This window comes from Phoca vitulina, unplaced genomic scaffold (assembly GCF_004348235.1).
Source record: "Phoca vitulina isolate PV1807 unplaced genomic scaffold, GSC_HSeal_1.0 scaffold84, whole genome shotgun sequence".
NCBI lineage: Eukaryota > Metazoa > Chordata > Mammalia > Carnivora > Phocidae > Phoca > Phoca vitulina.
Window position 1 is genome coordinate 1295351 of NW_022589787.1, and position 15006 is coordinate 1310356.

General features: G+C 33.8%; 2 protein-coding genes across 7 annotated transcripts in view; one reads left to right on the forward strand and one right to left on the reverse strand.

Annotated features, from left to right (window-relative positions):
• Positions 1–15006, forward strand: part of LOC116626175 — a 222725-nt gene that overhangs the window by 167197 nt on the left and 40522 nt on the right. The window lies entirely within an intron of this gene.
• The window catches only part of UBE3A (ubiquitin protein ligase E3A), a 96737-nt gene that overhangs the window by 26817 nt on the left and 54914 nt on the right, over positions 1–15006 (reverse strand). For all 5 annotated transcript variants that reach the window (XM_032395367.1, XM_032395368.1, XM_032395371.1 and 2 more), the window contains exons 5-6: positions 11770–12077; positions 3802–5048 (exon numbers count right to left, since the gene is read on the reverse strand). In XM_032395367.1, coding sequence (XP_032251258.1) covers positions 3802–5048; positions 11770–12077 — 1555 coding nt within the window. The remainder of the gene's footprint in view (positions 1–3801; positions 5049–11769; positions 12078–15006) is intronic.

Here is a 15006-nt window from a genome sequence, read left to right on the forward strand (position 1 = left end):
GTTTTATTTATTTATTTTATTTTTTTAAAGATTTATGTATTTGACAGAGAGAGCAGGAACACAAGCAGGGGAGTGGGAGAGGGAGAAGCAGGCTTCCCGCCGAGCAGGGAGCCCGATGTGGGACTCGATCCCAGGACCCTGGGATCGTGACCTCAGCCGAACGCAGACGCTTAACTGAGCCACCCAGGCGCCCATCGATTGTTTTAATTCAAGTGAGCTCATGAGTATCACAGTACTATTTTCTAAGAAACAACAACAAATAGTGAAAGTAAGTCCTAGGGAGAAATACTGCAATAATTTACAAGTGTGGGGTAGTTCTTAAATGATTCTGAGACACCTATTTGTGAAAAGGCAATTTATAGTTTACCATATTTCTTTCATTGATTTTAAAATTCATTTCTCTGTTTTCACATTTTAATATCTCTGAAATCAGGATATACCATAAAACTGGTAGCATTTCACAACATAACTGGCAGCATTTTTTCCTATTACTGTGTGTCCTACAATCAACAGTATCTAAGTTTCAATAAAATACTGTAAACACTAATTCTTCAGCTGGCATCAAAGACAGTTCCTCTAGGGGCGCCTGGGTGGCACAGCTGGTTAAGGGTCCAACTCTTAGTTTGCGCTCAAGTCGTGATCTCAAGCCCCGCATTGGGCTCTGTGTGGAGTCCACTTGAGATTCTTTCCCTTCCCCTCTGCCCCTCCCACTCATGCTCTCTTTCTCTCTCTCTCTCATAAATAAATCTTTAAAACAAACCAATCCCAGTTCCTCTAAAAACTCCAGTTAGGAAATAATTTGCTAGTCTGATTCAAATTACATGGTACATGAAAATGAGGAACATAGTTTTCTTAAAAAAAAAAAAAAATCTGTAATTATTAATGGAAGGTACTACTCCTCCCTTTTCCACCATGCCAGTCAGCCTTACAATAGGACCTAACAGAAAACATACTCAAGAGTGTCATATATGTAGTCAGTATTTTCTGGGCCTCATTTGTAAACTAATGAGTAGATGAACTCCAAGGCTCCTTTTAGCTCTTAAAGTCTACAATTCTATAACCTTAATTATTTAATTATTAATATTGAGCTCACCACAATTCTCATTTCCTCTTCTCTTCCCAACCCTACTCTGTAGTTCAAATTAGCAGGTCATAAAAAGCAGTCAATAGGTTTATTTTGTTTGTCAAACTGTTATAGAATAATAAGGCTTTAAAAAAGCAAAGTAGATCCTTGAGGAATAAGATGTTAAAAATCCATCAGTACTTTTGAGAGTTCGGCTGAGAGGATGACCTTAACTACTTCTTGTCGTAAACCTTCTGCTTTTTGTTACTAAAATACTATGACTTTATCATAATCACACTACTATGAATTTTTTTTTTTAAAAATAAGACTATCAATTTGACTGACTCACAAGGCTATTTAGATGTTTTAATTTTTCTAACCTTTTCACATTGTTATTTAAAAAAAGAAGAAAAAAGGAAAGAGTAAAATTTGTTTAGTTATGAACATTTAGCACCCCTAAGCTTTTCAGTGGTCATAATTCATCTTTACATCTCTACTGCTTAGCAAAGTGCCTCACACAAGATTTCTGAAGCGAACTGCTTTTGTGGACTGGTAATATTCAAGTACAGATATTATCTAGTGAATCCTGATTTAAAACTGGTCAAATTATAATATTCAGGTTTGACAGAATTAAGCAGAACCCACTAAAAAAAACTACTCTGTTAGTATAATTAAGAAGTTCACAGTTTTACTCTAAAATCCGCTTTAAAAAAAGGCCTTATAAACCAAAATGACTGTTTCCTCAAAATTCTAGATGATAAAATAAGTATACAACAAGTACTTAAACTTTTGTTGTTTCTTAGCCTTGCTTTACTAAGCAAGGTGGGAAACAAGGCAGGGGAAGGAAAATCAGGTTGGGTAGATTTCTTAGCTGAAGGCAGATAAAAAAGGTGGATAATTTTTTTTATTTCTAACTCTGGATTAATCTTATAGAGAGTAATTTCATTGCTTTTTTAAAGGTAGGCATAGCTTTTACTGGAAATAGATGAAAGGATTCCAACCCAAGAAGCCAAACATAAAATGTATGGTCTCAGGATTTGCAGTTCTGCTCTAACAATCGAAATTCATAGATAGACCTCAATGTACTTTTCACAAAACATCATTAACATCCTTATATGATACCCCACATTCTGCTAACCTACGGAAAATAAGTTGCTGGCTGCCTGATGAACAGTTATTAAGTATATTAATTATTTATGTAGCTCAAAACTAAGAGAGTAAAATAAAAAGAGAACCAGAAACCAAGCAATGATAATTACTCCAGATAATTAATGCCTCATTCTGCCTCTGTTGAAAAACTGCTTCAGTTACTTAAATAATGTAGACTCTTTCCTCAACACTAGAAATATATTTGGTGTTTTTAAAAACCAGTAACAAACCAAAGAGGCACACAATTTCTGCAACTTTTAAATTTCGGAGATGTCAAACAACTTTTTCCACCGGTTTACAGTTTTATGAATAGACAAATCTATCCTAAAACTAAAATATACTTTAAAATAAGTATCACTATTTCCTAGTTGTGTTGTGGGTTCGTATCTTTTATTACTATGGAACGCTGACTGTATCTTAATTTTACTTGACATCAAATTTTACTTGAAGTTGTTAAAAAAAAAAAAGAACTAGTAATGATGGGTTTATGTAGTATCATGAATACAATAAAACCCTGTGATGAAGGGGGTGGCGCCTGGCTGGTACAGCATGGGACTCTTCATCTTGGGGTTTTGAGTTCAAACCCTATGTTGGGTGTAGAGATTACTTAAAAATAAAACCTTAAAAACACACACACACACACACACAACCTGTGATAAAGCATCTTAGGACAAATGCAAATTTTGGCACATGACTGACAATTGGGTTTATGTCTTCTGGCCAGACCTGCATTCTTTTTTTTTTGTTTGGCCAGGCCTGCATTCTTAAATGGGGGCACTAAAATTCTTATTTTCTGTGGAGGCAAGGAATTAACAAAAGGCAGCCAATCTGGAGAAACAGGAAGTTAGAAGGTGGGTACCCACCTTGTGTTCCCAATATTCTCCCAGCTCAATATCCCTGGATTGGGTTGATGACACAAAGCACCATTAATTTCAAGATTCCTGGAATGGCTGCTGTTTTCCTAGTAGTTCCAACCAACTCCAATATATTTAAGTGGTAAGAAAATATCACAATCAGGCAGTGTTCTACAGGGGCATTTTGAGTGATCCAGCAGAACTCTTCGTAGCAGCACTCACCAAACTGCCCAGATCACTTCACCTTCATGATAATGCAACTCTAAATTTTATATCATGGAATTTTTGGACACCACTTATTATTTTATGGTATGATTTTATTGTACCACTCTTCCCAGTTAAGATTTGATATTCATACTTATTACTGGGTACCTCCACATGCCCTTGCTCCTGTGCTCTGGTCTTTTCCCAATATCCACTTGTCTTCTCAATAGAGAAGAAACTTTTGGGGTTAGTTGTCAATATTTAGAAAATCTATTATTTTTCAAAGAGAGAGTGATCATTATTCAAGACAACCAATACTTACTTTGTGGAACACATTTATAAATTTGGACAGGAACAACAAAAGTATAATATTTACAACTTATAATACAAAAACATCCATATATTCCTATACCATATAATGCCATATTTTTTTTCAGTCACTTATAAAATGAATTCACTGAACTGTATTACAATCTCCCCAATATTAGGTATTTATTCTAGTACTAATTTTTAAGCATAAGCCCAACTTACCCGGACAAGTGCATCATCTATGATATGGTCACGTCTGACTTTGAGTCTCAAATACGGATTCAACTGCTGTCCTTGAACTAAGCTGTAGAGAACAGTGATTCTTCGTTCACTGTACATGCGAATTCTATTGTCATAATATAATCCCAAATTCTTTGTGACAGCATTCAATATAAAGGGACATGTCATGAAAGAGAATTTGTTCTCTGTTTCTACTTTGAAAAAAGTATAATCTTTATCCATTTCTAGAACATCATTCAGTGGTTCATTAATAAACTCTTCAAAAGGGATAAGTGGTTTTCGGCAATCCAGAGTTTTAACACCAAGTTCAGTTTCCAGTGGGTCCACTCGAGGACCTTTCTTGTTTCTTCTTTCCTCTCCCAAAAGCTCCTGAAGTGTCAATTCACTGGACTCAGGGATGGGCTCTTCATCATCTTCTTCATTATGATTTGTGTCCACTTCCCCACCCACTACATTTGCATAGTAAACCATTTTCAAGCACTTTGAAGCAGCAACAATAGCATCATCGTCATTCACTAGATTCCGACTGTTAAATTCATTGCTTATGACTTTGTAAGTAATAAGTTGCTGAAATGTTTCCATCATTCTACGAATCTGGTCTGCACTGTATTTAGACCACAGTCTAACCAATTTTCCTTGGGCTGCAAGGGGTAGCTTACTCATTGCTTTGCAAAATAACGGCAAAGCCATTTCCAGATATTCAGGACTGTGGAGATTTCTATTCTCCATTACAATAATGAATAAATTCAGATAATTAGGATCTCGAGAGTATACATTGTGATACGTCAAGTCACATTCCACATTAGGTGACAAATATACAAGTGCATTGAGAAAAGCAGTTTCTATTTTTTCATTAGAGAGTAATCTGGTATAGACCCTTCTAATGGCCTCAATATCCACAGACACATCATCAGGGCCTAATTTTTGTAAGTTGTTATCTCCTTGTGAACTATCACTTATCCTTGAAGAAGATGCTTCTGAATCTTCTTCCATAGCAGCAGCAGAACATGCAGCTTTTTCCTTTTCATCTTCATCTTTGTCTTCATCCTTTCCTTGAAGAGATTTCAGTTCTTCCTTGGTGTGTTGTTTGACTTTCCGAAAGCTCTGTACCAATGCCTCAGCACTAGAAAAAACTCTTCCAATAACACGGATTAAAGGGGAATAATCCTCTCTCTCTCTACATAATTCAAGAATTTCATATACTGTCTCTTCTGTTAGGTAAGTCACATCTAGAAAATTAGAGAAAAAAAAGAACATTTGTAAGTATGTTTAGTTTGTCTTAACAAGTTCTAGTGTAAAGTAAAACAGCCATTTTGTACTCAATACCATTTATAACTTACAACTCTTTTAAAACATATCTAATAAGAGTCAACAAAATATATTTACTTATTTTTGTCAATGAACTACTATTAATTGCAACAATCTCACCCATTCTTCTACATTCTTTCAATAATATGTAGCTTTTAATGAGCTCAAACTCTTTTCACAATCACAGTGGAAATTAACATGTAGCTTTAATTTATAAATATAAACCAAGACAATCATGTGCTGATTTGATTCATCACAATACACCTCTTACAACCTCACTTTAGAGCAGAAACACTACTGTTCTTCTGAGATGTTTCTTTCTTATTTCACTACTCTTCTCAAAAGACTGAGGAAGGCAAGAAAGGGTTCCTTCAGCATCCTCTGGGAAAAAGCCCTTGTCTTACTTTTATGTATCTTAAAATCAAACTGGTTCCTTTTGAGTCTTCCTGTTTAGTTTTTTCCAGGGTGGTCATTCTGTGGGTGATTGAGAAAAATTTACTATACCATTTCTCATGAGATCTGAAGTTGACAAACACTGCCATCTGTAGCCAGGAATCAGGTTGGAATAAACAGGAAATAGTTATAGAGTAATAAAAAATATAGTAGAAGGCAACTTATAGCAGACAAGTGAAACAGATTACTATGTAGCTACCAAAATCTTTTTCCTCTCCTTTCTGGGCAGATTTGGACCACATCTCCCAGCTTTCCCACGTTTTTAAGGTTAAGTGCTACTTTCAGGCCAAGGCTTTTCCTTCTGGCTAATGGGATGATGCTCCCAGGATGCTCTGGAAGCCATGTGTTGAAGATAACAATGTCACTACAGCACCACTTCTTTTCTTTTTTTTAAGATTTTATTTATTTGACAGAGAGAGACACAGCGAGAGAGGAAACACAAGCAGGGGGAGTGGGAGAGAGAGAAGCAGGCTTCCCGCCGAGCAGGGAGCCTGATGTGGGGCTAGATCCCAGGATCCTGAGATCATGACCTGAGCTGAAGGCAGACGCCTAACAACTGAGCCACCCAGGCACCCTACAGCACCATTTCTGAATGATTATGTGAAGCAGAACTTAGAAGCCAACCCAGAATATCATGGCTTTTAGATGAGCTAGAAATAAATTCATACTTTGTTTAATAAGCTAGTGCTTTCTGGTATGTACTTAATATTGCAGTGTAGTTGATCCTTACTAATATAGAAAGAAGCTTCTCACCTTTCCTCACCTTGCCTTCAAAGTCTTTGAAATACCAGCAGACTGTCTAAATTATGCTTAATCCTTCTTGGTACTTTTCTGGTAATAAAAATTTTGTAAGATAAGCTGATTGTTTTTGCAACTTATCACTATTATTTTTGCAGTCTGTATTATTTAAATCCAAGGGAGTTTTATTATGTTTTTCTATTACATCCATTCTCCCCCATAAAGAAATAACCCTGTAAGAGGCAAAAATGACAGGAGGCAATGAAAGGCCAAACCAAATATCAATTTATTACACATTTTCAGAGTTATAGTAATGTTAACAAGTTGAAATTCTAATGAAATCACAGAAGAAACAAAAAAGGAAAGAACATTTCAAGGATTTTTGAGACAAAAATCTCTGGAGCCAGTTACTACTGCAGGGGTGAAAGAGTATAGCAGTTTGCTGGCATGCATTTTACTTCCCTCTCACATCTGTCTCTAAATAGTAGCTTAGACCTCCATTATCACCTTTTTAAATACTTTTATATTTGCTCTTTTTATATTTGCCATTATTCCCTTTCAGACAAAAACCAGATAAACATATGGCTCTAATTCTCTTCACCAACAAAATTTAAATCTATATGTATATCCCCTTGAGAGGAATGAAGAGTAAGTTTGGAGGTTATGGAATGCGTAAGCATTCCACTCCCAAAAGGGAATGCCACTGGATGAAACACATTAGAACAATAAAGAGAAACTCCATGTGTGTTCCCTCCCTTATGTTTTGCTTACTCACACACACACAAAAAGAATTTTAACATGCTGTTTTCTAAAACTCCAAGTTGTCACCTTCTACTCAAATGTTAATTTATTCCATGCAGTTTAATCTGAGCTTTCATAACATTTAACTTTTTCATAGAAAGCACTGAATACAGTGATTAAAGAGGAAAACCATGTAAAACATTCCAACTCAAGGAGTAGTAAATCTCAATGCTTGGAGAATCATACAATTGACAACTCATAGATTCAACACCTCAAATAATAAACTCCCCGGTACTTAACATGAATTTCAATTTAAAAAAAGAAGGAAAAAAAACAACATTTTAAAATTAAAATTAGCTTAGCTCTCATGTACTCAACTCTCATGATCTATTCTCAAAAGAAAAACAAAAACAAAAACAACCCACCCTTCATTTTCTCACTTACAATCTGAGATAAGCTAAATAATCACAAAATTTCACCTTACCAAAGCTGAGAAATATACCTCGACACTATTTTTCTCTTATGACTTGCATGAATATCAGATAACTGGGGATAAAATAAACTGTTTTAATATTCAAACAAGAACATAAATGATTGTATTTCAAATAAAAATACAGAAATAAAAATATTCTGACCCTGTAGTCAAACAACCTCATTAATAAAAGAAGTGAAAATATCCTTTAAACATTAGATAATAGAATTTCACTTTACAAATCAACGATATTACCTGTTCTAATAGCTAAAGGCAGAATGAATGCTCTGGGCAAAGATAATTCAAAAACTTGAAAGTTCCATGTTACTTATATGTACATGTGTGTTTTGTTTGATCCTTAAGGACTATCATACATGTCTGCTATTGCTGAAAGTATTCAAATGTTGGTAGACAGGTAAGACTAACCAATTACTAAAAGGATATGAAACCGTTAATGACTGACTCTAAAAGATATAATTTTCAACTGATAAAAAAATGTCTACAAACAATGCTGGATAGAGTACCCCAAGAGTTTTGTGTCCTGAGTTAATACTAGTTTAGTTCACATGAATATGCCAACTTAAATTTTCTACTGAGATTACTTCTAACTCCAAACTAGAATTAATTATTAATCATTCAGTATCTAAAAGGTGATCTTATGAAACTCTGGTCTTCCTCGAACTCTCTAATATATCTGGACAGACATTGTAGGCTGGCTAACTCCAAATTTTTCACCCCCTCTTCTCTGACATGCCATCATAACAGAAACTGTAAAAACTAAACACTCGTATTCTAATCCTCATTTGCACCTGAGGGATAACATGTGGCACAGGTCTGCCGATTACCTAACTGGAAGTCCACTGATGAACTTCTGAGGGTTTATTTTCCTGATAAATGGGGTCAAACATGATTAACTCATATTTTGAGTACAACAAAAGAACCTCCTAGTTTTTATTAGTATATAAAATAAGATAATACCGTCTTCAAATTATCTAAGCAAAAGCTATACATGTCTCTACAAATGATAAAATATTGTCCTTCAAATTAAAAAATAAAAAACAATGTTTACTAATATCTCAAGACCATTTTCCATAAGACAATGCTATATAGGCCAATAAAAACACCAACAAATTGTGGAAGAAATAAAAATGGAGCACCCCAAATAGTCTTTGCATTTTGAATAAATTACTCAGATACATTATTTTACAGGAAAGAGAACAAATGATATATTTTGTCTATTAATTTTATGGAGATTATACTGGTCAAATATAATACACTATAATACTGACAAAAGTCTTAATCTATTAAGGAAGTGGCAGGCCTGTCAACAAATACTTAAATTAAGCAGAGGATAATTTTAGAGACACATAGGTAATTCAATCTTCACTGTGACAAACGGACTCATATACATGTACTGTACAACATATAAAATTTCTTAACGTGATTTCTACCTCTTTTAATGTTTGTTTCACAGCAAAAGACAAGATAACATGCAAATGATCATTAAATGAACAGCTGTATAAAAGTTCAACCACAAAAATACCAAATTTTACCACACCATGAATCTGATCTTTGGCCCCTGCTACCAGACTGTCAACACCTATAGTTTCTTTTATGGGCTTTAACTCTTTAAGAGTTAATTTTTAGATCTGTTCTATTACGATATGTAGGTATCCCTTGCTTTTCGAAAGTTCCCACTAGGCTACTTCACTTATAGTAAGAAAGTTAAAAAGCAAAAAAGCATTTAGTGTTTGTTTTACTGCAAGCCATTATAGAGGCAACATATACTCTGAAGAGCATGAGTGGCACTGACAATCTCCTTCCCCAGCAATTACACTCAGCATCTCAGCCTCAAGTCACCATAGTTTTGAACTGTGTCTGTGGGTGTCTGTGTTTATCTCATTTTGTACATCCATTAGCAAGATGTGTCCTAAAGTATCAGAAAAGCCTAAGAGAGGCTTTTTTTTGGATAAGGGAACCTCAAAATGCTTTCCATATAAAGTAATGGTAATTGCTTCTTCACTGAGTATGCCATTTTGGCTCATGAAAGTTTCATAGAAATGCTCTACTTTCAGATAGTGGGGGAAACTGTATAGACATCTTCTGCTAAACATCAGTAATCTCTTCCTGAAAAGTGTGAAACTGCTAACTGGGAGCTTATTTCTCATTATTTTAATTGGAAAAAATTATAACATCTTCTTACAAGACAACAAAAAACCCCTCATTTCCTAAAATGTAACCAAAATAGAGTAAATAATTATGGTAAGTAACTATCTTGTTAAGACACAAAACACTCTGCTTCCTAAATCATCAAGTCATAAACTTAGTAACAAAAAGTTGTTCTTCATGAGTAACATGACCTATCTTAAGGGACAGCAACACTCTAGACCCAGACACCCTTTGTTGACGTGCTGTTCAGAATGCCTTCAAGTGATTCTGACATTCTACTAATTCCATATAAAATGCACCAATACTTTCCCTAGATAGTGTTTTGTTTAAAATGTTGAACTGAGTTTTTCAGACTTAAATTAAAGAACATTAAAATTAGAGACACAAACATTCACAATGTTTATCAATAAAAAGAGATGTTCTACTGAGAAAATGTTAAATGAAGAAACATTCCTCTATGGTATATCTGTATATTCTGTAATGTATGTATATTCCTGAAAATACACTTAATCTACAAAATTTTACAGTTAACAAAATTTTTATGCAAAAAACAGTTTGCAGCAGACTATTCAACACATATACACTTTTGTAATGAGAACCAACAAATATAATTAACAATAAAAATAAAAGTACTAGTGTAGTTAAAGCATTTGTAATTCCTAGTAGAAAAAATAATACAGTAAATAGAAAATTACAGAAAAAAGGGAGTAGGAGAACAGAGTAGTATATTGGAAGAAAGTATAAGGAACTGCTAAATTACACAGACTTGACCAAAAATAGGAAACAAAGACTGGGAATAACCACTCAAGAAGCACCTATGATGAAGCACATAGACAAAAAGATGTGTCCATCCACCCTCTGCTATAATCCCCTATAGCTGGCTGCATTCAACTGCACCAGCACATTCTACATTTAGTAACTATTACTCTGTGGTGCACACTTGCTAGAGAAATGTGTATAATGGAGTCAATGCAACTTCCCCATTACAGATACTGACAACATTCACCTACTTATCCACAGTGTGTGAGCTAAATCATGTAACAGAACCACACATTTTGAAGCTGTGTAAAGTTGTTATCAAGTTATGAAAACACCTTTACTGTGAGGTTAGAGTAAAAGATATAACACAATCCCATGTCACCAATTAAATTAAATCTGCATTTAAATCATGCTACTGAAAACTTCAGAGGTGTTCTCCCCAACTTATACATGTCTTAAACAAAAAGCTTCCTTTTAAAATACAATTCCTCTGGTAGGGCTGAGCCCTGTCAGTTATTCAGAAATTCAATTACCTTGTTACTAACACTGATTATCTTCACTGAGGAAAAGAAAGCTTGGATTTGAAGATTAAAAAAAAATATATATGTATATATACACAAAATATATTTATATTATGTATACATATAAAATATATATATATATTTTAAAAATTTGGAATACAGGATCATTTAGAAAACAAGAGCTTAGGTGAAGACTGCCATTGGTAGGTGATGATGATTCTTGGCAGCATGAGTGTGCCAAATGCCTAGAAGAAACTGAGCAGAATATGGGAAGAATATTAGAAAGAAAAACTGAATTATTTCTCAAGTAACGGCTACAAAATTTTGCTTTGCCCTCAGAAATGGAAGAGACTGCCAACACTTCTTTCTGCTTCTTTCACCTCATAGTTCTAGGGTTCCACAACTCATTCCACATATTCAGTCCAGCTATTTGATAATTTAATTAGATTTTGTGGTCTAGTTTAGGAGATTACCACTTAATACGTTTTTCCTAGTGGAAAATGTTCAAAACTTCCAATCAATCCATTAACAAAGGAACTTTTGGAATATAATCTGCTTCTAACTAGGGACCATTAGAACACTAAAATGTTGTTAAATCATAACTTCAATTATTAGTGCTGTCCTTTACCACAATAAAAAAATAAACAAGAGTGGTAAATAAATACCACTATACTACCATGTCCTAATGTCACATAATTAGACAAAACAAACAAAAACCTCACGCATTTTATTTAAATCTCCAATCCGGTTTTCAGTCAAAAATTCTCAATTAAAAATAGAACATCTTACCTCTAAAATCATCTCTTGCTCCTTGTCCTTCCTTCTTGTTCATTTTTATGTCAGAGCAGGAGTTGTTAGGGGCACCTTTCGAGTTTTCAAGGTAAGCTGAGCTTGCTCCTTTCTTGGAGGGATGAGGATCACAGAGTTTTGCATTAATCTTATAGAGCTCGAGGGCTTTAATAGCTGCTGCATTGTTATCCATACGAAGAAAAGTTGGACAGGAAGCACAAAACTCATTCGTGCAGGCCTCATTTCCACAGCCCTCAGTTAACTGGTGGTAGTAGCGTTCTATTAGATGCTTTGCAGCTGCTCGCTTCCTGTAGCAAACATTCAAACAACAAGCACAGTGATTAAGATTAGTATAGCTCTCATGTAAAAAGCTCAACAGATCTTAAGACAAGGCAAGTTAGTCAAGCACTAAAGTAACAAATTTGCGTATTAAGATGAGTGTAGAAAATGAAGATCCACTGTTTATATAAACTTAACTAGTGAAATGTTTGATAAAATACTGCCTAAGATACTATGATAAAGAACAGCAATGCTTATCAAAATCATTGCTGAAATAAAATATGCTTTTCTTTGGTTTAAAAAAAAGGGAGAAAAAAACTTGTTTGATGGTATACGTGCTTAAATTATTTAGTACAACAGATGAAAATCACAAGGTTTATGGCCAAGAGTTTTTGTATTTTATCATTTAAAAAAACTAACATTAAGAAAATGAGAGTCAAGTTAAGGTATCAATCCAACTTCCCTTTATATAATTACTATTTTGTTTTAATAGTTTGTAAATACTTGATTTACAGTTAACACAACTTCTATCTGGAAAGAAAGTTTTTTCTCCAATTACCTACGATACGGGAGATTTAAAAATAAACTTATAAATGTAATCTCCAAAGTGTGTTATACTGCAAGAAAATGATTCTGAGCATACAATCTTGAACCCAAAACATGTCAGTGAACTTGCTCATTAATCCCATGTCATAGGAACAAGGAATATTTTAAGTTCCCTTAGGGCAAAATCTTATGTTTCACTATGTTGTGAACCTAAAATATGTAGATTCACGTTCGTAACTGGCTGTTCCAGCAGCGCTTCCAAAGATACCGAAGAAGAGATTATTTCATCAAGCAAGAAGCTGGGCTACAATATCTATCTCTATGGTTTATTCAACTCTAAAATCTATGCTTCTACTGTCTGATGATTTGAGATTACCATAATTTAAAGAAAGTAGTCTACTGGATCCAAAGAAATATTAATTCATAGCTATTCCTTTTGGTCTCAAATTCACATGCACAGGAATAAAAACTACAAAGAATCAAAACTATTAAAAAAATTTACTTGACTCTCAAAATGTTCCTACAATTATCTTACTAACATGTAAGACTAAATGGCAAGTGGCGACAGAGTTCACATCTTGTTAATTGTGAGATATATCTTGTTAATCATGAGAAACTGAACAAGAAGGCAAATGAGTAGTAGATAAGGGACATACTAGTTAAGTCCAATTCTGTCTCAAAAGTAGAACTTTGTCTCTAATCTATCAAGGTAAGTGACAAAGACTAGCACAATTAACCCTTGAACAATGTTGGCATTAGGGGTGCCACCCCCTTGTATAGTTGAAAATCTGCATATAACCTTAGATTCCCCTTAACTACAAATAGCCTACCATTGACCAGAAGCCTTCCCAATAACATAAAAAGGTGATGAACACTTTCATATGTTATATGTATATGTTATATGTATTATTATATGTATTCTTACATTAAAGTGAGCTAGAGAAAAGAAAATATAAAATCTTAAGGAAGACAAAATACATTTACAGTACTGTACTGGATTTATCAATATGTAGTTTATATATCTATTTAAAAAAACCTGCATGTAAGTGGACCCACACAATTCAAACCTATGTTGTTCAAGGGTCAACTGTAATTCAGAAACATTCAATTCATTCTGATGCTTCTATTTTCCAAATGTTCCATGCAAATCCATGCATGCAAAGAGAGAGAAAAAAAAAACCCCTACAAAACACACTTAAAAATTGCATGGGCATCACTTAATAGTTATTTTATTACATGTAGCTATAAACAATCCAATTTTTGAAAATTAAAGATTATTATTCCAGATATATCACTATGCAAAATATTAAAGTGACAATATGTAAAGAAAGAGAAATACAGAATCTGGAAGATTTACACCATATGTTGCTATCCTTTACTAAAGAATGGGAGATTAATAAAACCATCCTATCCCGAAATACAGTGGCTTTCCAGAAAGAAAATGTAAATGGACTGTATTTCTACTCTGTAGAAAAATTATGAACATATATCAAAGTCTTAAAAATTAATAGAGAATGAATTATACAAATCAGAGATCAAGTGAAAATAATAGGACAATTTTGCAAAAATACACTGTTTCTATGAAATCTGGAAAAAATGACATGCCAACAACAGGGGATTATTTAAATGAACTGATAACCATTCACAGAATGGACTAAATGAAAATTACCAACATGTGAATTTGGCAAGGAATAGTCTTCCTCATTTATCACTAATTGATAAAAAATCAGTTACAAAGTTGTAAATGTAAGATGAGGCCACTTTTACTTCAAAGTGTTAACATTTTCTCTAATCGATGTGACTGAATAGGTTTTTAAAAAATTCCTCGATGTTTCTGCTTCTAATTTATTTTTTCTATAATAAACATGCTACTTCTATATTAAAAATCAATAAATATGGAGAAAATGTATTAACATTTTGATTTGAATAGCCTCAAGGCTTACCAAATTGTCCATATGACTTTTTAATGATTAATTATTAAAATTCAAAATACCAAACACTAGTTTGGTATATATACAAATACATGATTTGAATAACCTCAAAGCTTAAATTGTCCATATGACTTTTTAATGATAAATTATCAAAATTCAAAAACCAAACACTAGTTATTTTCTTAATAAGAATGTCAGGTTTTGTCCTAAGAAAAATCCCCCCAAAACCCAGTCATATTACATAATGCTTCTGTATGTAATGCATAAAGGAGTGTGAACAGTAAAAATAAGACAAGACTGAGAAATTAGCAGACTTGCATTAAGTGACAGCTCCTTCTGCCTCTAATAACCTGTACAATCCTAAACAAGTAATTCTCTGAGCCTCAGTTTTCCCATCTTTCAGTTCTAAAGTTTAGGTTATTCTATGTAATAAACAGGCAAACACAGTACTAGTGTTTGAGTGTCTGGTAACATACTAGAC